Here is a 26,145-nt window from a genome sequence, read left to right as displayed (position 1 = left end):
ATGACACCTACAAGCCACCAAAAGGCTCTCCCATGGCGGAAAACCATTGTTGTCAGCTATATACAGCTTGCGTGCCAAAATCATTTTCACCATAACTTCCTTCCGAACTCCTATTCAAGCAAACTTATAGTTTATAGAAAGACTTTTCGATGTACTACGAGACCCCTAGCTTGGTCCATCCAAAAATTAGCCAGAAACAGATGAAACTCAACCCCAAAGTGTACTGTTCGCTACTATGTAGTGTGCGCATCTAACTTCAAAAATTCATTCTGGGCAAACGATGAGTTCAAATCAAGTTCTATCAACTCCAATGCATCCACAACACCCCAATTTTCATGCCTATATATAAACGTTGCATGACAACCACACAATTGAACCTCACAGCTCAAAATCGACCAAACCTATAATATATGCCCTATTTTGTAAATCTTCTTTGAATAGACGAATTGAGACTTCGATTGCTTACCCGACATTGCAATTTACGATTGGTTTGGCTCGTCGGAACGTCCTAATCGACTACGTACGAGACTTTCTCTCTCTCCTTTCCCTCCTTTACTTCTTTGCCGTGGAGCTTCTCTCTCCCTCTCCTTGTTTTGTCCGCTGCCTTCACTGCTTCATGCGCACATCAGGTGAAGGAAATTTGTAAGTGGGTTGAATCGTGGCTTTTAAAACTTGGACTTGGCTTTGGGCCCATTTATTACAAGATATGGGCCGTTAAATTTATATTTCATTAAAATGGTCAAAATAGATTAAATCGGTCAATATAGGTCGGATTATTTTCAATCCGATCCGATTTATCCATTCGACACTTCTACTCGCCACCATTGTCGAACTTCTGTCGCCGTAACCATAGTTTTGCTTCTCGTCGCAACCCTAACCTCCATCACAACCGTAGAAATTTTACGATGTTATCAAATATATTTTTGTTGTAGAAACATAAATTTAATGTCGTTATTAAACAAGTTTCTCTACTCAGAAACTTGTCTAGGAAATGGCCGGAAATTATTTTCGAAATAAAATGGTTATTATTTGCACTCTAGATTGAATCTAAATTCTAGTCCGAATCTTTTGTTATTTAAAATAAATCAACGACTCTTAACCTTCTTTTGTTTTTTTTTCTGTCAAGTGAGTGGGCCGGTGTCCACGGTACCAAGACGTCCTTGCGAGAAGCCTCTCGCTTTCCTAGGTGGGACGGTTCTTGTTTGAAACCCAGTACTGTGTCAACTGCCGACATTTCCAATAACCAATTTTCTTCTGAAAAAGCAAAAAGATCGAATCTTGATATTTATAAAACATTACGTCGATTCTAGGATTAGCCGATACAGAATGAGATCGATTCCAATACATGACCTGGCTACGGGACTACTACGCTTCTGGCTCCCTTGAACTAGCCCATTCGCTTTGCGCCATTCAATCATTTGCTTATTAGAATGCAAATCAAATTCTTATCAAATCTGTACAAACTTACAAGATATTTCATAAGCTTTTAGCTTGACAGTATTCGGATTAGGTTGTATATGCATCCTAATATTCGGTAAATAGAAAGAATTTGGATCAGTCCATTTCTAACTCACCCATAAATATATGATTGAATTTACATCGATCCAGTTCGCCTCACCTCAGCAGTGAAGCAGAATGTATTGCGATGAAGGGTTGTGCTGTTCAGGTTTTCAAGAGGAAATGACAGTTCGGCGACAGCTTTTGCACCGAACAAGGACCTCAATTTTGCAACAGATGGTCAGTCCGCAAATATTACACAGCATTCCTTCTACATAGACTGCGAAATAAAACAATTGACTATACCAAACACTGATGCAGAAAATATACAGCTACATGAAAGTCCGAGGTCGAGCCTTGCAACTCCAACCGGCCCCGCCCACAAAACTCTAGCTTGCTAGCCAAGCCATCACAAAACGAATTGGAGTAATTTGACTTCCGTCCTTCAATGAATCCCATGTTAACCTACTGAAAAGAAGAGTCTCCCGGCTTTTCGGCTTCCGTCACCGGAGGGCATTCACAAAGGCCATCAAGGAATCGACGTCCCTCTTCTCCGAGGGGTACTTGATGGGCTTGGAGGAGTGCCTAGGGAAGAAAAGTACTGTGGGGAAGCTCTCCAGCTGCAAGTGTTGCGTTGCAAACTCTTTCTGGCCGCCGTCCGCCCTGAACTTCCCTACCTTCACTCCATTTCCCGCCAGCTTCTCGGCAAGTTCGACATACGAATCTTCCATTGCCTATCATCAAATAGGAGAATTAAGTTAAGACCCGTGTCAAAAAGCAATTACTAATTAGTCGTAAAAGACCATTTTCACCAGAATTATCTACCTGGCAGAAGCGGCACCACGGGGCATAGCAGACGACGAGCCATGGCTCTTTTCGGTTCTCTAGCTTCAGCAGGTTCTCTATTCCAGGCCTGCTCAAGGTGACCAAATCCTGAGTGTCAAAAAGATCGGCAACATCGGCACTTCCATTCGCGTGGGCCAAACCGTTGCCATTAACTCCAGCTTCTTCCTGTTTCAGGTTTCCTTTATGGAGCCCGCACTCCTTCGCCTTGGCGTCCTCCCACCACCACCTTCCTTCCCTCTCGTGCTGACCTGGAAGCACTGGCCTTGTGCACGGTTCGCACCCGATTGAGACGTATCCCTTGGTATGCAATGAATTCAAAGGCACATTCATGGCCCTAAGAAAGCTCCACACATCCTTGCCCTCAACATTAGCCAATGGATTCCACTTCACAAGGCTACCTACCCCACCATCCATGCCCTCAAAAACAGGGTCCACTTGAACCACTGGAATCTCGGACCTTGTACCTGGAGACTGATCCTTCCTCTGCCCAGTGATCCAGGCTCGGAGTCCCTTGAGGGCTCTCCTGAGGGGTCTCACCTTCCTCACGCGGCAGCACTCCTGGTGTCCATCCTCATAGAATGAGAAAAGCCCCTTATTGCGGACTAGTGCCTGAACTTCAACAGCATCGGGAAACATGTACTCAATGTGAATGTCATAATGCTTCTCAACGGCATCAAAAAACTGATATGTCTCAGGGTTCAGCCTCCCCGTGTCAAGGCTGAATACCCTAAAAGGTCTTCCCGTCAATTTTGCGTATTCAATCAAGGCGACATCTTCAGCACCACTGCAAAAGAATGAATCGAAAGTGTTAATTATGTCTGAGGACCATCCACAGGCAAGATAAAACCAGAGCAAGCGACAATGTAAACACATTCTTCAGTAACCATCAACAGGTGATCAAAAGTCTCTTCACACAAAATTCAGCTGCACGTTTTGACTAAATGGCGCAAGAGCGTATAAAGTAGCATTAACATGTAATTCTGCCATAAGGTTAGCTAAAAAAACGGAGCTCGACGATCTTGTTTATTTCGACAAGCTCCAAAACACAAATCATCTTCAATTCAACCACATCACCATGTCAATAAATATACTTTTCCAATGAATAATCTCAACCAGATTCTCAGATCAATTGACCTCTTTTTTCATGGTTATACCTGAAAGCAATCGCTATATCATCTCCAAATTTCTCAAGGGCCTTGTCCACGATCTGAAGAGGAGATGCACCATTAAGGTCCTTTGCCAACTGATCGTAATCCTCCACTTTCACATCCACCTTCTCTACCACTTCTGCTGAATTCAAAGACGTCACCACAAGAAAATGTCATTAATGCATCCAAGAAGGCAAGAATCTTCAATTAAGGATCATTCACTAAATCTCAACAATAAATTAAATCAAAATAATTCGAGCTATTTACCAGGAGCAACGATTGTTGCTGCCAAAGGGACAATTGAGCCATTTCGTTTCGGCTCTGCATTGATGGGCTTCACTGAGGATCGCCTTTGGGAAACATTCAAAGCTATGGACGCAGCGTGCGGTCTATCTAACAGGTGGAACGAACCAATCTGTGGAGCTGCAATCCCAGTTCATCCGCATTAGCAATGAAAAATTGCAACCCAAAATCAACCAATTTATGCACAATTTATCAAATCCACAGGGAATTTTATCTGCATAAGCAACGACGATGCAACCCAAAAGCAGCAAACACACAACGATGCATTAAATCCTCATGAACTATAAACGGGTTCAATTGCAGAAACCCTAAGTGATAATTGAATTGCTTCGCAAATCTGAGCGCCAGTTTCATTCAAATCGTTCCTAAACAACGAGAACATACCACAATCAGGCAAAATCCGAAGTAAACGCGATGCGTTGATGAATTGACACTCCATGATTCGCAAAACCCCCAGTCAGGAGCGATACTACACAACAACCAAACAAATTCGAGCCACGATCAACTTCAGATCGTCTCCAAGCCGACGAAAACCAAATTAACCCCAACCCGATTAAACAGCACAGCTTCATCCGCAGAAATCACCACCTCCGACACAATCCGAAACAGACTATCAGAACAAACAAAAAATCCGGCGCTTTCCCGCTCTACAAGCAACCGAAATTTGAATTTCTGCCCAAAACACCGAAAATCGATACCTCGGAGCTCGTTGTGATTGCTGCTCGCGCGGGAGAAGCTCGACCCAGAAATGGCGGAAGTAGAAGACGTACTCACAGCCAACGCCATGGAAAGCACCACCGAATCTTCTTCCCCTCTTCTCCAAAAATCAAACCAGAAATCTCGTCTCTGCGTTTCCGGCGTGCCTGTCGAAGCTCTGTTGATTTTCGGTTTGTGTGTGGGGGAGAGAGAGGAGGAAGGAGGGGGAGGTTAAATAAGAAACGTTTGTCAGGGAACCCCGACGAACCTGGACGCGATGACGGGAACGTGCAGCGTCCCCTGCATGGTCGCCGACGTGGCTGGAGGCGATTGGAGGGGACGACGCGGGTGAGTCACCGCTCGCGTCACGTGGCGGGCCTGCTCGGAGACGGGGAGAGAATCCGAATCCGAACCCGAAACGTTTGTCAATTTCGGCGCTGTGGTCAACATTTTGCCGATATTTCCAGGCAATTTAGCAGCCATGGCTTTTTTCTATTTTTTAATTTTTAAAATGTTTTTTAGGAAATTTTAAATTTAGTTAACAAATTCAGGACAGCATCCGGCATTTCTGAGGAATAATACCTTTAAAAGCCTCAAAAATATACTCACGATTACCATTAAATAAATTTTCATCTTACATATAGAGGTATCTATTTGATACCTAACGATATCTATTATTCACTAAAATCAATATGTGTCGATAAAGACGAATATGACATTCTTCATATTAGATCCGTCTTATAATATTTGCCAGTCATGTATAGTGAGACGTTATTAACAATGATCGATTTGGATTGGGGGCAACAATTTGAGACTTCTTGGAAGACGATTATTAGTTTTGTATAATCATTACCTTGATGATACATATCATTTGCCAAAATCAATACGTGCCAATAAATGTGGATATTCAACATCGGATATGTCATGCTTCACATTAGATCTATCTTGTAGTATTTGCCAACCACGTGTATTGACATATTTACTAACGATGGTCGATTTGGATAGAGGGCAACGATTTGGGATTTTTTGGAAGAGGATTATTAAATTGACAATTCGAGCAATAATTGTGTTATTTCCTTAATTTGGGCTAACTTTAATTGTCAAATTGATCGATTAATGTTTTAAGCGAATTAAGTACGGCTTGAAGAAAAATAGAAAAATTCCATTTTTTTAGACCGATGGAGTGACTCACAACCGTACACGTGGCAGCCCGGCACAATGTGGACCGCCAGTTTTTCTCTCGAATTTGTATTTTTGGTTCGGGGGTGCAATCTGTAATTTGGTGGTCAAGATTCATTTTCCCACCTTCGCCTTTCGTCTTTATAGTGTATTTTCGTGGTGATGATTGGCAGGAGAATTCCAAAATTTTGTTTCCAGGGGCTTAATTGTAAATCCGTCAAATCCTACCGGTCATATCCACGGCTGAGATTCCATTTGGATCCAGACCACAATCTCTAGCCCCACGGACGATTCGTGGCCATCAAATAGGAATCCGACCATAGCATATGCTAATTGATACCTTTGCGGTCCTAATTTACAATTAAGGACAAATCCAATGAAGGCTTGTATTTTCATTGGTCAAAAAGCCAAAACCAAAGTGCAGGTGAACAAGAATTTGCAAAGTCCATAACTCACAAAATTTGGATAAAATTTCAAGATATGGTAGGGAGGTAATGCAATAATGACAATTTGTTGGGCCTCTATCTTTTTGATCTAGCCACTTTCGGCTCTAATTGATTTTCACAGATATCTCGTCTACATACATTGGGTAATTTTCCACCTTTGAGGTAGCGGTCTCAAGATTATTTCGAATGTAAGAGATAGTCGTTATGCCATATTCAAACCAGACGAATTCCACTCAAATAACTCCGTAAAGGATATGTATTCCGATTTAGTGGGATGGCAAAAGGAGTACATTTTTTTTGTTCCTTTGCCTGGTATCGACTCCTCAAAATCACGGCGACATGACTCCAAAGTGGAAAAGAAAATCACAAACAGAAGTTATCGATAATGATTTTCATCTCGATGATCTGTTTTTCTTAAATCAGTAGAATCGTTGTCTTTGACGAAAATAGACATCTGTAAAAGTGGGTTTGCCGGATTGATTGGTTAGATAATCACTTATCAATCTATGATTAGTACCCGTATATTTCTTGCCCTCCAAATCTTTATGCTTGCTGGGTTCAATGGATGCGGCAAAAAGTAACAACGAGCCAAAGCAGAGAAAGTCAAGTGGGATTGGAAGACCAATTAAACACATGATTTAATGTGCGGAGGAAGGATCGGGGCTCTTGAGGTTGGAAAAAACGACACCCCAACGCGAACTTTGTCCTAGGGGGGCTGCGAGCATGGACATGGCATGCGATGAAGACTAGGTACATGAGTCGGAAAGTTGATGATGTTGATAATCATTGTCATTATTATATGAATAAGCAAAGTTTTAATGTGGGAAAAAAAAAAAGGAGGGCGTGGACGAAAGATGGGTCCGGTGAAATTGTTCTTAACCACCCACATTATGTTCGATCGAGGGTTTGGAATCTTTTTCTTCCCCCAAACATGTGGCCAATGGCTCCTGTACCTCATTTGAATAGGAAAAAAAAAATTAAATAATGCGTTCACAGGACCACTTGTGATATATAGATGGGGAATTTGAGGGTTTGATTATGATGCAACCAAAATGATGAAGCCTTACCTTGTTTAGGTGTCTTCAGTATTATGATATTTAGTGGGGAAATTGTCCAATCAATTCTAAATATGTTGTATGGATATTGATTCAATCCTAAATTTTTGCATAAGATCCCTATTAGATTGAATATATTAAAGTGGGGTCTACAGGAGATACGGTGTGCGCCCATGCGGGCAACCACACCCAGGAGAGCGATTATTTGCTCAAACGTGAAGAATCACGTTGGTTGGTTTTACGTCAATAACCGACGTACTCTCCTTCATTCTCCCCCCAGTTACTTCATTCTGTCACTTCAAGAAAATAGAAAACGCAGAACGCTCCTCCCATCGTCGATTCTCGTTTGACGGAGGAAAACTCTGAGATTGCAAAGGGCATCTAATCGGTGATTAATAAGGTATGTCCTCGTGATGTATCTTCGTCGATCGGTGAATCCGGTGATCTATTGGGCATGTTTCCGCTGTTTGTTGAGTGTGTATTAGATCGGATTATGTATCCATCATTGGTATCAGAGCAATGTGTTACTTGATTCCCGATTATTTTGTGTTGATATGGTGTGTTTTGAAGTTTTTTAACCCTAATCACGAAGTTACTGTTCATAGCGTTTTGATTATGAATTGTTCGTCAAAATAGTAAATTGAACATACCATTAGAACGGGCTCGTCGAGACGATCATTTTGAGTGGTCGCCGGCCCCGAGAGTCTACCGGGCGCCGCCGCACGCGCGCCACGCGCCGCGACGGGGCGGAGTGTCGCGGGGCCGTGGCGTTTCGTCACTTTTTATGCCATTTTTGTTCGCCATTTTTGAATTATGAATATACCATCGTGTTTGTCTCGAAAAGAAGAAAATTTTGGCGAAAATTTGGTCGCCGGAGGAGGCCGGACGACCGGCCACGCGCCGGCACGCCCGCCGGCGCCGCTGCGCAGCCGGCCGACCACGCGCCTCACGTGCGGCGCACGTGGGCGAGCCCGGGCGCGCACATGGCCGCGGCCCGCGGGGTATTGGGCCCGGCTCGGCCCAATACTAAGCCCTTTATTATTAAAAAAAAAAAAAGGGGGGGCCCGTCCGGCCCATTTGTTTTACACGGCCCGTTTCCTTTTTGCTGGACCGGCCTGTGACCCGCGACCCGACCCGGTCCGACTTTGACCCGCGACCCGTTGACCTGTTGACTGTTGACCCGTTGACTTTGACCGTTGACCCGAAAAAAAAAAAAAAAAAGGGTCTTGTTGGTCAATAATACTAAGGGGTCTTGTTTTACCTATTATTTTATTTATTATGATATGTTCATAATAGTTACACAATAATTGGATATTTCGTAATCCATTTGTGTTCTGCATTCGTTGCGGGAACAATGCAATGGGTAAGACGAAATGCAAGAACACCCCAAAGGCCAAGGAGAGCTGAAGCTCAGCAAGCTCTAAGGGAAAAGATTACAAAATTGGGTCTTTATAAATGGGATAATGCTTCTGACATTATAACACATGTTATTAAGGTCAACGAAATGATCCAAGAAATCGTATGGGTCGGACAAGAAATGACCCCAAAAGATGCATTTTATGCACTACGTAACACTATACCTGTAGAATGGCATGGTTTGATGAATAGCGCGTGGTGGAATGATGCTGCCACATATAAGAAATCCGTGCTACATTTCTTACACGATTTTATAAGGATCGGAGCGATGAAGACGTCATCGCTTGCAATGAATATGTCTTGGCGCAGACAGAATGCACCTTGGCGAAAAGGCAAGGGTCCGCAAAGGTTTTGTCCAAAGGAGCTGATTTTGGCCCCTAATTTAATTCATAATCCTCCTCGAGACCTTAATTATTCTTTTCCTTGTACCAAGGAAATTACATATGCTCATGTTGTAACCGGAGCTAGGAGGATCACACGTTATTATATTTAGACTTTTATTTTTAGCTAGTTCCTTTCTTGTATGTCTTAGGAGACTTTTAGGGACTTGTGATTGTTGTATTGATAATTTTTGTATATGCATTATGTTATGTGTATATATTTCGAGTGGGAGTGTTCACAAGTTTTAGTAATCGTATGATGAACACAAAGTGATGATTATATTGGTATTGGTTTTAGATAAGAAAATCTGGATGATGATGGGGAACTTAGTGAACCGTTGATTTTAGAATTCTTTTTTTGAAACTATATACCAGTATAATCGAGATGCATGAATATGATTGCATTTGTTGCATACAAATAGACTTTAAATACGTGCTAAATGTTATACTCGGATACTATGGCAACGGCATCTAAGAATATTGTTGCTGAGCTCAACAAGGGTGAGAAATTGAATGGCGAAAATTATGAAATCCGGAGTATGAAAATCCAGTATGTGCTTGAAGAACTAGAGGCACTGGAAGGTCTTAACCCGACCATGACAGAGCCGGAGGATGGTAATACTGTACGCCACAGAAGAGACAAAGAAGCCTTCGCTGCCTGGAAGAAAAAGAACTCAATTGCTCGAATTACGTTGTTGAGTAGTATGGATAATGACATCATGAGGGAGTTCAGGCAGCATGAAAATGCTAAAGACATGTGGGATACATTGAAGGCTAGATTTGGTCAGACTTCTGTCACCAAGCCGAGGCAGCTTTACAATCGGAGTTCGACACTTATAAGATGCCACATGGGCGGAATATAAAGCAACATTTGAGGAAGATGTCAAACATGATTAGTGAGCTAAAGGATGCTGGACATGTGTTGTTTGATGAACAACAAGTGCAGTCTGTAATTCGCTCTTTGCCTCATAATTGGGAACACATGAAGGTGAACCCGACCCACAATGTGAACGTCACAACCTTTGAGGATGTTGTGCGCCATTTGGAGCTAGGAGGAGGACCGCCTTCCCGCGGCTAAGATACAATCCGATGTATATGTTCTTGGATCTAGCTCACATGGAACTTCGGGCTTCAAGCGCAAGCATCCTGGAAAGTTCAAGAAGTGGACAGGCAAAAGAGTTGAACCATCCGGCAAGAAACCAAAGTTTGAGAAGCATGGAAAAGGGAAACGTCCCATGAAGAAGAACATTTCGAGGATGAAATGTTACAACCGTGGTAAGAAGGGTCACTTCGCTCGCGATTGTGGCGAGCCGAAGAAGGTAGAAACCCTTAATACACTTAAAAGTGTTTGTTATGTATCAAGTTCCGTATTTTTAATCGAATCTCATCCTTTGTGGACTGTAGACTCGGGAGCCACAGACCATGTAGCCAGAGATCGAAATACGTTTGTGGAATTTCGACGAATTCCAAGTGGAGCTAGATGGATTTATGTAGGAAACAATTCCAAAGCAGAAGTGAAAGGAATTGGCACTTGCCAACTTATCATGCGTGGTGGACGCACTTTATTTCTACATGATGTTCTATACGCTCCGGAGATTCGTCGAAATCTTGTCTCTGTGTTGGTATTAGTCAAACTTGGTTTTAGTATGAATTTTCACAATAATGGTGTGGATTTGTTGTTAGGAACAACTTTTTATGGTTCTGGTTATTTCGGGGATGGCTTTATTGTATTAGATATTGAACATGCTAGTGTGAATGTATGTTATTCCCTGTTTGCATCTTCTAGTTCTAATGAGAATGATGTGAATACATGACATGCTAGACTTGGTCATATTGGCCAACAAAGAATGAATAGATTAGCCAAAGATGGCTTATTAGGCAATATTGAGAAAATTGAATTGCCTACCCGTGAGCATTGCCTAATAGGAAAAACAACTAGAAAGCCATTTGGAAAAGGGACAAGAGCTGAATTTCCATTGCAATTAATTCATACCGACATATGTGGTCCGTTGAATGTTAGGGCAAGGCATGGTGGTGTTTATTTCATCACATTTATTGATGATTATACTCGATATGGATATGTCTATCTGATATCTCATAAATCAGAAGCATTTAGTTGCTTCAAGAAATTTATAACCTTAGTGGAAAATCAGTTAGATAAGAAAATAAAAGCTTCGATATCCGATCGAGGTCGAGAATATTTATCCGATGAGTTCAGAAATCTATGTGATGAAAAGGGAATAGATAGACAGTTATCTATTCCATACACTCCGCAACAAAATGGTGTTGCCGAAAGACGAAACAGAACCCTACTTGAAATGGTTAGGTCCATGATGGCACAAGCTAATTTACCGATTGCCTTTTGGGGCGATGCTTTATTAACTGCTGTCTATGTGCTTAACCAAGTGCCTTCCAAATCGCTCACTTCTACCCCATATGAATTGTGGACAAGTCGAAAACCCGATTTAAGCTTTCTCAAACCTTGGGGTTGTGCTGCCTATACTCATGAGTCCTCACATAAATATGAAAAATTAGGACCAAGAGGCAAAAAGAGTATCTTCATAAGATACTCGTAACACTCAAAAGGATATGTGTTCATAGGTGAGCAAGAAAGTGGAAATGTGACTGAATTTGAATCACGAGATGTCACATTCTTAGAGAATGAATTTCCAAGAAAGGGCGAAATAGGTGAAGATTGTTCCCTATTTGAGACATTGGATCAAGATAATGAGACTGTTGGACATAATGATCCAAGTGGAAGCAATGTGAGAGGTGGGGAGTTGAATACAAACCGATCTCCATTGCAACCACTTGATGAATCAATGCCATTATCCGGTCCGAGTGGGAGCGTATTGGAGAAAGAAGTACCCTTGGTACAATCTTCTTCACGACGAACTGGTCGCAAAAGCATTCCTCGACGATGCTTTGAAATTGAAGGGGAAGCTTTCATGATCGCTCCATTGGATGAAGATGAGCCAAGAAATGTGAATGAGGCTCTATCTTGCCCCGATAAGGAAAAATGGATGAAAGCAATGAAAGAAGAGATGGAGTCAATGAAATCAAACCAAGTTTGGGAACTGGTTGATCTTCCGAAATGACGCAAAGCCATTGGGAACAAATGAGTTCTCAAAATAAAGCGCAAGGCTGATGGCTCAATTGAGAAATATAAGGCACGCCTTGTGGCGAAAGGATATAACCAACGGGAAGGAATTGACTATGAAGATACTTTTTCTCCCGTGGTAAGATTTACCTCGATTCGCCTCATTCTAGCAATAGTGGCTAGTTTGGATCTTGAATTACATCAGATGGATGTAAAGACCGCTTTTCTCAATGGAGAATTAGATGAAGAGATTTACATGGAACAACCCGTTGGGTTTGTTAAAAAGGGCCAAGAACAAAAGGTATGTCGACTTTTGAGATCGATATATGGCCTTAAGCAGTCTTCAAGATAATGGTATATACGCTTCAATAATGCCATAGTGGCATATGATTTTGAAATAATTAATGAAGATAATTGCGTATATATCAAAAGGTCCAAAGGTCACTTTGTAATTTTATCATTATATGTTGATGATATATTGATTTGTCAAAATAATATGGAGTTTGTGAAGACAATCAAAAGTTGGCTATCTTCTAATTTTGAAATGAAAGATATGGGTGAAGCTACATACATTCTCGGAGTTAAGATTTCGAGAGATCGTTCGAAAAGGTCATTATCTCTTTCGCAAGAGACGTACGTCAATAAAATTCTCGAACGATTTTGTATGCAAGATTGCAAACCCATTGATACTCCTATTGCAAAAGGTAATGGGTTGAGCCGAAGAATGTGTCCTAAGACTCCACAAGAGCAAGAACGTATGAAAAACGTTCCATATGCCGATGCTATTGGAAGTCTTATGTACGCTATGATGTGTACAAGACCCGATATTTGTTATGCGGTTGGATTGGTCAGTAGATACCAATCCAATCCAGGTCAAGCACATTGGATTGCCGTTAAGAGAATTTTGAGGTATCTGAAAGGAACCGCCGATTACTCGCTAACTTATCAAGGAAGTGATCCGCACCTAGAGGGCTACACCGATCTTGACCGGGGAGGAGATTTGGATGAGAGAAAATCCACTTACGGAAATGTATTCTTACCGAATAATGGCGCCATATCGTGGAGTAGTAAGAAACAACAGTGTATAGCCTTATCCACCATGGAAGCCGAGTTCATGGCATTATCGGCGGCAGCACAAGAAGGTGTTTGGCTTAGAAGATTTATGGATCATTTGGGTGTTACGGGAGATGCTGCAAAACCCGTGTGAAGGTTTATTGTGATAGTCAAGCAGCAATGGCTTATACTAAGGATCCCAAGTTTCATAGTAAGACCAAACACATAGACATTAAGTATAACTATGTCAAGGACATGGAAGCACGAAAAGAGGTGAACCTACGGTATATATCTACGCATAGAATGTTAGCAGATCCCATAACAAAGCCAATTCCTAGAGATGCTTTCTTTGGTCATATAAAGACTCTAGGACTGCGTAGAGGTTAATGTATTGAATATTTGTATTTTTTCCCCGAACGTCAATAATTGATGATGTTGTTTATCAATATTAAAGTCTATAAGTTTATTTGATATTCATGCATATTAATGCTTGGTGCACTATACGTTGAAAAGGTATGTCGGACGGATGAGAGGTTAGCCCACTCACACGGGTAACCGCCTCTATTTATTATGTAGTAAATAGAGATGAGGTAATTTTAAGCTTATTATCTAGGTGATAATTGAGAGCTCAAGCTTAAAATACTAATACCGCCTTAACATGATGTTAAGATGAGGACTTATTACTTACAATGTCCGGAAGTGAAATAACCCACACATTTCGCTTTATCCGTCTTAAATGCCGGATGAGAGTTCTGATGGAAAACTCTTGGCTGGAGTTGTTACGTGAACTCAAGTTGGACACTGAGTGTGTCAAGATGAGCATCTGTACGGTATTAAAATAGAAAGACATACGCTCCATAGGGAAGGAGAACATACTGTAATACGTATTTCATATTACGTATGCACTATCGACCAATGAGAGTAGGCAAGAGTTTTGATCTCAACTTCTTTGTGCCGTGTGAGACTCTCGAGGATAAAATTCCTCATTTTTAGTACCCTCATGACTTTTCATTATTCTCAAGGTCTCTATTTAGTGTTTGCTATCTTAGAGTGTTGCCTATGGTCATGAAATTGATTCGATCTAAAGGGACATTTCTAGAAAAGCAAGCTGAACCGAGATTGAGAGATCTAATGAACGAGGAAGATTGATTTGAAGTTTTAAGTCACATTATGGATTATATTCACAGATCGGTCAATTATGATTATTTGGTGTGATCATAATTGTGAATATAATATGTCAATTTTAAAATGAGATCTAGTGAGAAATTTATATGTGACTGATCGATCTAGGGTACAACATACAATTCATTTCTTTTTATGTCCAATTTTAGAGCAGTCATATACTCCCAACGGATATATGACAACGAGCTCTCGATGTATCTTTGTCGCACGGGTTATTTGCCAATATGAACTTTGCGAAGATAAAAAGTTTAGTTATTAGTCCTCCGTGGACAAATAGGAGTTGTTTGCCCTACATGGGCGAGTGGGAGATATTAGATTGAATATATTAAAGTAGGGTCTACGGGAGATACGGTGTGCGCCCATGCGGGCAACCACACCCCAGTGAGCGATTATTTGCTCAAACGTGAAGAATCACGTTGGTTGGTTTTACGTCAATAACCGACGTACTCTCCTTCATTCTCCCCCCAGCCACTTCATTCCGTCACTTCAAGAAAATAGAAAACGCAGAACGCTCCTCCCATCGTCAATTCTCGTTTGACAGAGGAAAACTCCGAGATTGCAAAGGGCATCTAATCGGTGATCAATAAGGTATGTCCTCGTGATGTATCTTCGTCGATCGGTGAATCCGGTGATCTATTGGGCATGTTTCCGCTGTTTGTTGAGTATGTATTAGATCGGATTATGTATCCATCAATCCCAATGGAGTCCGTCCGACTAATTTTTGCTAGAAATAACCGACGTTGTGATGTGCCACGTATGATGACCAACGGTAATTGGATTGCCATGTTAGCGAGTGATGTGCTATTTAGGCTCTAGTGACATGTGCACAGGTAGCCGAGGAACCAAGTATGGGAGCCAAGAACCCGAGCACGGACACTTGGGTCCCGAGCAAGAGCACAAGCACCGATCACATGTCCACAGAGCTTGGACTTGGACCCCGATGCCCGTGTTCGGGTCCTTGACGTTTCGACTAAGGTCTTTGACACTTGAGCCTTGGTCCATTGAGGTGGGGCTTGGGACCCTAGTGTATATGCCCATGCTCGAAACCTTGGTGATTGTGCCTAGGTCCCTAGTGCCGGGCTTTCCACCCACCCTAGTACCCATGCCTAAATTGTCCATGCTGGAGCCCGAGTCCATCAAGGTCAAGGCCTAGGACCCTGGTGCCCGTGCCCGGGTCCATTGAGGTTAAGCCTAGGACCTCGATTCCCAAGTATGGGTTCATTGAGGGAGGGTTCGGGATCTCGGTTACGGTGCCTAAGTCCCCTCCCTTGCGCCCATGCTCGGTACCTCGGTGCTCGTGCCCATGCTCTGCGCTTGAGTGCTGAGCTATCAAGGCCGAGGCTTGGGTTCCCAATGCTTGTGCTTGATCGGTGGCTCGACCTTAATGGACAAGGGCCTTGGCATCACGGTCTTGAGCTCAATCGCAAAGGACTCGGGCACTGGGGACCCGAGCCAACCTCAATTGATTCGCTCAACCTTGATGAACTAGGCACGGGCTATGAGGCCTCGGGCACGGGCATTGAGGTCTCAGGCTTGGCCTCGATAGACTTGGGCCTGGGCATCGGGGTCCGGGCCGGGCCTTGATGGACCCGGGCGCACGTATTGGGTCTCAAGCCATGGCGACAACGGGACTCGAGCACGGGGTTCGGGGTCTCGAGTTCGGCTTCTGTGGACTTGGTCTTGGGCGTCGGGAACCCGGGGCATAGACACCGGGGTCTTAGGCCCAACATCCGTGGACCTAAGCGCCGGGGATCTAGGCACAAGCACCGGGGTCTCGGACCCTGTCTCTATGGACACTAGACGAGGCGGGACATGGGTACCCGGTGCTTAGGCCCATCCTTTGTGGGCCTAGGGCCGAGCCCCGAGATTCCGTGTACAAACGGCGGTGTCTCGAGCCCAACCTTTTGTGGACCCGGGCTTGGGCCCAGCACTAAGGTTCCAAGCCCGGCCTATTTGAACTTGGGCATGGCCTCGAAGAGGCCTAGTGGACCCCGTCCTTGCCTTTTGCCAAGGGCCCAGTAAAAAGAGTTAGGGTTCCGATGCCTAAGTGCATTCAAACGCCGATATCTAGTCATTTTGTGAAGAATGATTTTCGATTTTGTTAAAGAAAACCCCCTTTTTTTTCCCGAATGTAATTGCGGGGCTCTTCGTTGACTTAATTTCCTCAACTATCCGCATGTTGGACGGAGCCATATTTAAAGAATTGTCCATAACCCAAACGTTTGTGAATAATTTGTGAAAAAGCTTGTCAAGATAGTTGTTTTATTGGATTTTGCATACAATTTTGTTGATATTGTTAATTATTCATTGCAAGAAAAGCTAAAACTCAAAATTTGAATTAAGATAGTCTCTCGTAAGTCGTTAAGATTTTATATTTGATTTCAGAACTTTTTTTTTGGTAAGGTGAGAAGCTAGGCATAATTGTGCAGGTGAGAATGCGGAGAGAGAACTTTGAGGGGCGGAGATGGGAAAGGGGTTACTATGTTAGGGGTGCGGGAGAGGGCGGAGAACGTCGACATCCACCAAAGTTTGGCTAGGCGCGAGGACAAGCCTCCTCGTCAGGCACCAACTAAGCGAAACTTTCCGACAAGAAACGGGTGGTGGAGCATGGGGTGAGGATCTTAGCAGGCCGGGTCGGGCTAGTAATAGGCTTGCTCGCAGTGTTTAGATCTCATGTCTGAAAATTCAGTTAGTTTAATAGAAATATTTACTGCAAAATATCTATTAAAATTGATTATTAATATGAGTCGTGATATTATAATTATCCACTTAAAATTGCAGTTACAATTTCCAAAGTCAAGATATGCATGACTATAATATGTGGATAATGGTCCATTTAAACTCATTTTATTCATATACTATAATAAAACCCAAGGGCTAAAAAATCCTAAACCTTTCAGTTGTTTACCTTTGATCTTTTTTCTTCCGTATCAAACTACTTCAAAATATTTTAAAATATACCGCTAAAAAGAAAAATTGTCTAAAAAATCCTAAAACTATGGTACAACAAACATTTCAATCCTAAACCTTTCAATTGTGTCCATTTAGTCATAAACCTTTTAATTATGTCCATCCTTTGACTATTTCTCAATTTAATCCTAAACCTTTTGACGATTTGTCAATTAAGTCATTTTTCAATTAATTTTCATCAAAAAATCACTACCGTGATTGTCTAGTTAGCATAGACCGTCGTACGTAGCAAGGCCGACGTTGACGAACTCAACTTTTGAATTTTCTAGAATTTTTTTCTTAATTTTCTTAATTTACTTTCCTTTTTTTAATGTTTTTTCTTTGCATTGTCTTTTACTTTCCTTTTTTTAATGTTTTTTCTTTGCATTGTCTTTTACTTTTTTCTTTTTTCCTTTTCCTTCTGCTAGCCATCGTTGGCCTCGGGCGAGGGGAACCCACACCCCACCTCGAGGTCCACTAGAGAGGCCCTTACTTGAGGCCCAACGATGGCCAGCGGAGGGAAAAAGGGAAATAAGTGAAAGAAAGCAAAACAAACTAAAAAGAAAACAAAAGAAAAATAATAAACAAATAGAAATTAAAAAAATTTGTAAAAATTGTCCACTCCAGCGTCGGCTTTGCTGCGTAGGATTGGCAGTGCCGACTACAGCATCACATCGGCGCGGCAAAAATGAGCTAGAATGACTAAATTGGCGAATGGTCAAAATGTGATAACTAAATTGGCAAATGGTTAAAAGATTTATGATTAAATTAGTACAATTGAAAAATTTATGAGTGAGTTGACCAATGCACAATAGATTTAAGACTTTTTAGATAATGTTTCCTCTACCGACATATTCTAACATTATAATTTTGACTTTAAAAGTTGTCTTGGATACTCAAGTCAATTTTGGCTAATTTTTCCCGAATTATGTCATAATAGTCAGTTTGCCTCGATGGTAATCTTTTCAATCTTTTGAGATTCAATTATTCATGCAAAGATGAAATATCAGATACTTTTCCATATAAGTTGTACTACTTACCTTCTCGCATGATCCATGTAGTCAACTAGTTAAAATGATAATTGATAATGTTGATAGATGTTTCCTAATTAATAATCAGTAATGTCGGGATAAAAAAAAGATTTATTTTATCCATACGATTCTTTATATACTTTTAGAATTCAATATTATTGATTATGTCACCCTCCATAGATATCGATCTATCATCTTAATTGTCAAGATTCATCCGAATCTTTTAAATTTGAACGAATGTCAATGAGGCGAGTTACAAAAGATAATGTGGATGTTAAATATTCATTGACAAGTAAGATTTTTTCTACGATTTTCTCTTTCCACACAAGGAGCTAATTTTTAGATATTGAGATCGTAAAGAGGTTTGCGTGTTGATCATGCAAATAATTGCTTTTTTCTTATCCGTCTTTTGAGCAATTACGATTCATTTGATAAATACGATGCATTTTGATACTTATAATATGAAAAACTACAATCGTTAAAGATCTTTTCTATTTTATTTTGGGTCATTGTTGTGATTAAAGGTGGCAATATCGGTCGCCAATGCATTTTCAAAAGCAGGTCAAAATGGGTTTGAAATATTAAAGCCTAATTTTATATGGGTCTAATGTAGGTTTGCATCAAATCCATATTCAACCCACCTAACTTAATTAGCTTAGGCCCAAATACAACTCTATGAAATTTAACTTTGACAAGGCTTGTGAACCTCCTGGCAAGAGACTCTGGTTGCCGTTGTCGCTCTATCCTTGAGAACCGCCATCGTCCCCGTCGCTCGTTGCTCGCAAATATGAGGCCGAGGACCTCCCCCCTGCTTCGGCTGTGGTGTTGAGCTCGGTTTTCCAAGAGTCCTTGGAACTCAGGTTGAGAAATGGCGACGGCCTGAGGAGGTTGGCAAGGCGGCAACGGTGGTCTTAGCGTTACGGAGCGATCAAGACTATGCGGAGGAGGATGCGTGCATCTGATAGTTGGCGAAGAAGACGACGTTTTGGAATAGCCAGGCCGTGGAGTTGTCTTCTTTTGTTTCAAAATTTCTATTTTATTTCCATTTATTCTAGAAAATGAGCTTTTTAAATTCTATGTTTTTATATTAGTACTTTGAAATTCCTTTTGCCACTTTAGTGCATAGGATTAAGAAAAAGGTCATTTCGTCTTTGAAAATTCATTTCGACAAAAAAAAAAAAAATGAATTCATTGGACTCACTAGAACGTCCTGTTCGCATTTGAGCATCGAACTCGTGAGGTTTGCTCGAGCAACATGTGATTTGACAACCACAATATAGTAGTGGTGACAGCTTGCATGTGGTCGGCGAGAGTTGCTCGGCCCTCGCTGGACTTAGTAAAAAAAAATGGACAGAAAGAAAGAAAAGGAAAAACAATTTTTTTTTACAACATAATGTTTTAAAAAAATAATAGGAAACAAAATTGTGTTAAATATGTAAGTATTTTAGCAATATGAGTCGAATCGGATATCGATTACTAGATTTGTATTGCATGGAAATGGATCAAAATGGTTAAATGAGTCAATTTGGATTTGACTATTTTTAATCAATTCAAACCCGAATTGACCTACTCATTTGATGAGTCTAGTTGATGGATCTTAAACTTTAGGGTAATTTGCGATTTTATTCATGTTGAATTACTTAAATACTCGAACACGGGGATGAATTTAAAGAAATTATAAAAGTAGGCATGAATTTTACCTAAGAGGGACGGGGCCCACGGGGCATCACTTCTCGAGCGAGTTGCCTTGCCCTTCCTTACATGGAGGGCTCAATTATTGGGAGTGGGCCATCAATCAATCATCGGCTCCGATACCAAATTATTGGAAGCGCGCAACATGAGTTCAATACTTTAATAAAGAATATCGCTAAGACAGAGCTCAAGTCCAAGCCTATCAATGTATCTAGCTTGACTCACCTTTACTAAAAAACTTAAACCAATGAGTTATGAGCAAATTTAAATACATTAATTACTTCACATTATATTAATTCTTCAAAGTGATACTTCTCTAATACAATTCATACTTACATCCTACCAAGGACGGCGTGGTACGTCTCTTTCCTCTCTCCGTGTCAATCCCTATGTGCTTCATCCAGTCGCCATCCATCGCCGATTTGATGTACTTATGAAATGTCGCGCTGTAGCCATGAAGCGTCATGACTAATGCATTTCATGATGAAAATCAACCCCTTGCGCTATTCATGACAATGTGTACGCCTTTCCATCCACTCCTTTTCCTGCCCTCCCGACCCCCCACCATCATCGTAGACGACCACCTCCGCTTTTTTTTTTCACAAAGAAGTGTGTCGCAAAATTCGAATCTTTAGACAGTACGTCCGAAACCTCCGCTTAAATTCGCAACCTAAGTTCCACAAGTGGCTTATTCCCTATGTTGCTTCGTTTTCCGAAAATTAAATCTGGTGTCCTTAATTTTTTTCCTCGCCCGAATGAACATTGTCATCACCAAAGGAATTTTTCATTCCTCGTATCTTTCGAAAATAAAAAAAATTAAATAAAATTAGTCTTCGATGTGGCGACCCCATGATGCCACGTTTTGCAGGAGCTTGAAGCCATCGCGATGCCGATGCCCGACTTTCAGACGGGTCTCCAGCCGAAGGTCAAAATCTTACTTTCCTTGATCCCCTCGTGTCAAGAGGCACTAGCTGTAAGTTCCTCTAAATGACAGCCTCCCCCCATTGGCCGATCATCTGAACCGGTCTGGCACGAGATCGTCCGTCCCCTCTGCGGTCTCTCTCTGCGGCGTCTGGCGTGCGTCATTCACCGTGGGGCTGGGTGACAGTCTGACATCTTAGCCATCCTCGATCTCGGGTGATTTCCTATCTACATGATGTGTCACGCTCACAGGGATCATTCTAGGTCTCTCGACACTCTTCTCCCACTCTCTTCAGTCCCAGGTATGCTCGCTCGCTCTCTCTCTCTCTCAGAGATTTTTAAGGTCGATCCTTTAGCTGAGCATCTGCTTCGCGAATCGCATCTATGCTTCGTTTACTTTTATGGGTTTCGTTTTGATTCTCGTAATTTGTTTGGATTTTGGCGCAACTCTCGAGCTTTGGGAGTGCTGATGATCGAGTCTTCTTGATTTTCTCGTGGGAAGCAGAGTGTTTTGAGAGTTGTGAAAAATGGCCGAGGCTGCACCTCCGAATGCTGAGCTCTTGGAGTGGCCGAAGAAGGACAGGCGCCGCTTACTCCACGCCGTTTACCGGGTCGGCGATCTCGAGCGCACGATCAAGTATGCACCGATCGCGTTTCTTTGTTATGGTGGTCTTTTCCTTGCGCTTCTGTCTGTTGAGATTGAATCTGGAAAAAACAGTTTCTAAGGACGAAGAATGGTAATCAGGACCTGTAGCCCGATGATTCTGTTTTCATTTGTTTACCCAAGAGAGCATAGGTGAAAGAACATCGTTTGGTTGTTTTGAGAAATGGGTTGCTTTTTGGGATAGCGCAACCGAGGAATGGTTTTGAGAAGCATGTTCGTGCTGTTCTGTGGTTTGAGGCTTTCTAAGATGCTGTCAACCGGTTCGCTGGAGTTGGAAGGTGATCACCTCTTGTGGTTTTTGTTGTTTGGTGCCAGATTTTATACGGAATGCTTTGGCATGAAGTTGCTGAGGAAAAGGGACATTCCTGAGGAGAAGTACTCCAATGCCTTCCTGGGATTTGGCCCTGAAGAATCTCACTTCGTAGTGGAGTTGACATACAGTATGTTTTCTGTTCATTTTCCCTTTTTTTTTGGTTCTGGGTTGACAGAGAGAGGGGAGGGGGGGGAGGTGGCGGCGGGTGGGCTGGCATGTGGGGAGAGTGAAGCAGTATGTTCTTCTGTGGCTGGCTGACTCATCAAATTTCGATTTTTCAGATACGAAGGGATTGAATCTTCTAAGCAACTGTCAATTTGGTTTTTTCCGGTTACTAGATATGTTGAACCTTTCTCTTCTGTGTTGCTGCAGTTTGATATGTAATAACATGCAGTGCAGAACTTTTTACGACCAAATAAGGGGACCGACTATTTTATTGCAGTTAGTGCAATTTAAGATTCTTTTACCATAAATCAGGGGAGCGACCACTTTACTAGCTATAGCAGTTTTGCATGTTAATGGTTGAGTGAACCCACCATTTTAGTGACCGTATAATGTCTACCCTTTTGTGTGGCACGAACCTTCATTGGAAAAGCTCCCTCCTTGTTCAAGTTCCAGGAAAACATTCATTTCAATGTCAAGATAGACAGGAAAAGGCCTTAAATCCGGCCCTATTTGTCCCTTCTTTGTTTCCATGTGTACTGAAAGGGGAAATGTTAAAACATGCCAAACATTGACTGAAACTTATAATTTTTCATATGAGCAGTGTTTGTGGAGAATTATAGAAGAGACTATAATAAATTTCTACAAAGGCATAGGTATAAACTGGCGCTCGTTCACTCATTTGAGTAAGGTTGTGAACTTTTGCTCTTCTTCTGTTCAGATTATGGAGTGAGTTCTTATGATATTGGAACTGGCTTCGGACATTTTGCCATTGCGACTCAAGATGTGAGTGTTTCTGCTCTGTTTAAAATATTTCAAAGTACAATTCCTGCTTTATGGGTTATCCATTTTGGATTTCTTCTACTTTGCAGGTGTACAAGATGGTTGAAGACATCAAGGCCAAGGGTGGCACAGTCACAAGGGAGCCTGGTCCAGTGAAAGGTGGAACGACTGTCATTGCTTTTGTGAAGGACCCGGATGGTTATATCTTCGAGCTAATCCAAAGAGGTCCAACTCCAGAACCACTTTGCCAAGTGATGCTTCGAGTTGGTGATTTGGAGCGCTCAATTAAGTTTTATGAGAAGGTATGTTTTCTTGTTTTGCATCTCCACGAAATTCTTCTCTTAATGCAAGATCCAAGGAGATCAATTCCAGTTAAGATGTAGTTACCTTGTTGGTGTGAAGTTCACATGTGAGAACTGACCTTTTGAGGTAGAAATTGAGTTCTATGGGCCTGATGGGTATATAATTAGGGGGAAAAAGACTTTGTGTGGTGTTGTTTGTTCCAGAGAGTTTTCCTGTGATTTTGCTACATCATTAGTTATAGGGATTTACCTTATGCTTGTGCAGGCATTGGGCATGAAACTGTTGAGGAAAAAGGATAATCCTGAGTACAAGGTTGGTAATCCCTGCTCTATATAAGCATATGGTCTCATTTGTGAGGCCGCATTGGGCCATTGTTGGTTTCTTAGCTGTTTAAGATTATCCCACTCTCATAATGCTGCATAAAATTGACAGTACACCTTGGCCATGATGGGTTATGCTGATGAGTATGAGACAACTGTGCTGGAGCTCACCTATAACTATGGTGTGACTGAGTATACCAAGGGCAATGCATATGCACAAGTTAGTCCGCTTATTTTTGCTTGCTGTATATCCAATGTAATTTAGATCTCTAGCTTTCCACTCACTAAAGCGTGTTTGCTCTCCATTCTAGGTTGCCATCAGCACTGATGATGTCTACAAGAGCGGTGAGGTAGTTAAGCTGGTTACCGAAGAGCTTGGTGGGAAAGTAACTAGACCGCCAGGACCAGTTCCTGGGATCAACACCAAAATTACCTCTTTCCTAGATCCAGATGGTTGGAAAACTGTAAGTTTCTGTTTTATGAATTTCAAACCTCTCTTTATTGTCCATTGTATTGAGGAGATGTGTATAGAACTGGCAATGCATGTAGTTGCGTTTAGTGTCACTAAAAGAAAAAGAAAACTGCTTTCTCGCAACTTTGGGTCAGAAGATGAGGGCCCTTGTCAAGCGCCTACGATCATGGTGTGCACACAAATGAAAGGCAAGTATAAAGCACACAACATGGGGGTATCATTACCAGAGAAGGCCAGCTTTTTGTCTTGAACAATAAGGGATATCATTACCCAAAACCCACATCACATATGGTCGCAAATACACATAATGTGACAGCATCAGTTCTTTCTGCTAGCGTGCGATGCTTTATATTCGAGTTCCCTTTTGTGGGACTTCGTCGTGACCCTTTGACTTTTTGCTTGTAGGTCCTGGTTGACAATGAAGACTTCCTGAAGGAACTGCAGTAGAAAGCTTGTGATGGTGTGAGAGCCCAATGCAATGAGCAGATGTGTAATCTTTTCAATCTGATATAAATAAATGTAGCTTGTGTTGGGCATCAACTACCAAATACCACGGCCTGCTTAGTACTGGTGCTTGGCCATGAGGTATTGGACTCGTGTTCTCTACTTGTATCTTGGTGCTCATGTCTGATGGATAGTTTTATGCATCGCGATTGTAAGATGTGACCACATTAGAACTCTGGCCTCATCCTAGCTGGAATTATTTTGAGGATGTAAACTATCTGCTGAAACGTCCATCGATTATTCCTAGGTTGGTAGGGTTTAAGTTTGCTGATAATCACTTGGCCTTCGACCCTTTTAAACGGTAAAGCACGCTTGTCTTTCGACTTTTTTCCATATATATCAAGTCTTGAGATGTTTCCCCTTTGCAAACACTTGCTTGTGCAGCATGTGGGCTGATTTGACTGTGTCCAAGCTCATAGGCAAGCTCAAAACTATGTTTGACCTGCATTCTCTTATTGTATATTCTACTACTTAGCCCTGGTAAATGTGCAAGGCCTCCACTACCGGGGACTCTTGCATGAATAACTTGTGCTTCACTAGTCAGATTAGCGTGATAACTGTTGGCTTTTCAAAAGTTATGCCTCTGGATCGGAGCGGGTAGACAATGCGCTGTAAAAACCAGACTAGATCATCTAGTTTGATCGGATGGTAATCCGGTCTCGGGTCGATTTTGGCCTACTTAACCTGGTTCGGTGGCATGGCACTTGAGGACCTGGTTTGATCTTCAGTATTAGTTTGAAAGTACTTCAAATCGGAGAAGCTGGTTGGTGATAGTCCATTCTTCACATCTCAATCTTGGATCTTCGGCAATCAACTTTTGTCAACGGGTTAAGAGTGATTGTAGCCGCGATCTCGCAAACGTGTTGAAGATCGTCATGCAAACTGACGGAAGCGCAGGCAAAACCAAATCCAAATATCGAAGCGACAAATAAACGTAGAGATAAACTTAACACGAAAAATTAACATGATTTAAACAGTGCCCATTCATACGAAGGGATTGACAAGATGTCCGATGAGTCGAAGAGATTAGAGCCGCTTGAGTAACACACATTCACAAATGTTGTCCGGAAAAAGTATAAAAAAAGTCATAAAAATATTGTATTAGTACCAATTCGGTCATAAACTATTTAATTGAACAAATTTGATTCTAAATCTTTTTGTATTTATATCAATTTATTTTGTCCGGCCAATTTTAGATGGAAATTGTTGCTGACCGTCTTACATAGCATCATTAACGCCGACGGGACATTTTTAATTATATTTTTTTTTTCACTTTGTCCGGCGAGGGTTGTGGCCCCCACCGGATCTAAGCAAGGGCTGCCTCGCCCGCGGCCGATGGAGGCCGCAAGGCCCGGGGTGAGGGCATTTGCGGACTAGTGCACGACCGGCAATGCCATCGAGGTTGCGAAGGCCCTCCACCGGCTACTAGGGGTGTCAAAACGAGCAATGACCCGAACCAAAAATTGAATCGAACCAAACCGAACCGGAATTTCATTCATTTTCGGTTCGGTTTGGTTTTCGATTCGGATAATAAAAAGAATCACAATTTATTTTTTAGTTCGGTTTTTTTCGGTTAGGTTCGATTGAGTGAACCGAACCATAAAAATAAAAAGTTAAAAACTTAAGCTCACGGTTGCCATGGAAGATGACATCGTGGACTTGCCTCCGAGCTTCAAATTCCACCCGACGGACGAGGATATCATCACTCACCGCCTCGCGAAGAAATTCCT

General features: G+C 41.9%; 2 protein-coding genes across 5 annotated transcripts; one reads left to right on the top strand and one right to left on the bottom strand.

The window, feature by feature from the left end:
- Positions 1-1,782: 1,782 nt before the first annotated feature.
- LOC115742949 (5'-adenylylsulfate reductase 2, chloroplastic-like) lies at positions 1,783-4,706 on the bottom strand. Of its 2 annotated transcripts, none has more exons than XM_030677510.2 (5): positions 4,493-4,706; positions 3,759-3,914; positions 3,498-3,633; positions 2,323-3,127; positions 1,783-2,231 (listed from the first exon to the last, which is right to left on the bottom strand). In XM_030677510.2, the coding sequence occupies exons 1-5, from the start codon at positions 4,578-4,580 to the stop codon at positions 2,001-2,003; spliced, it is 1,416 nt and encodes a 471-aa protein (XP_030533370.1). In that variant the 5' UTR covers positions 4,581-4,706; the 3' UTR covers positions 1,783-2,000. The 2 variants fall into 2 exon arrangements, with proteins under 2 accessions (XP_030533370.1, XP_030533371.1); XM_030677511.2 differs by having other exon boundaries at positions 3,498-3,630.
- A 2,738-nt stretch (positions 4,707-7,444) lies between these two features.
- LOC115742871 (lactoylglutathione lyase GLX1) lies at positions 7,445-25,184 on the top strand. Of its 3 annotated transcripts, none has more exons than XM_048285446.1 (9): positions 7,445-7,462; positions 21,397-21,531; positions 21,874-21,998; positions 22,755-22,819; positions 22,906-23,118; positions 23,384-23,431; positions 23,552-23,659; positions 23,751-23,903; positions 24,317-25,184. In XM_048285446.1, exons 2-9 carry the CDS (start codon positions 21,422-21,424, stop codon positions 24,356-24,358), a joined length of 864 nt encoding a protein of 287 aa, XP_048141403.1. In that variant the 5' UTR covers positions 7,445-7,462; positions 21,397-21,421; the 3' UTR covers positions 24,359-25,184. The 3 variants fall into 3 exon arrangements, with proteins under 3 accessions (XP_048141403.1, XP_048141404.1, XP_030533251.1); XM_048285447.1 differs by lacking the exon at positions 7,445-7,462 and adding an exon at positions 21,102-21,196 and having other exon boundaries at positions 21,400-21,531; XM_030677391.2 differs by lacking the exon at positions 7,445-7,462 and having other exon boundaries at positions 21,326-21,531.
- Positions 25,185-26,145: the final 961 nt, after the last annotated feature.

Source organism: Rhodamnia argentea, chromosome 9 (genome assembly GCF_020921035.1).
Source record: "Rhodamnia argentea isolate NSW1041297 chromosome 9, ASM2092103v1, whole genome shotgun sequence".
Classification (NCBI taxonomy): Eukaryota; Viridiplantae; Streptophyta; class Magnoliopsida; order Myrtales; family Myrtaceae; genus Rhodamnia; species Rhodamnia argentea.
This window is presented reverse-complemented; position numbering and strand designations above follow the sequence as displayed.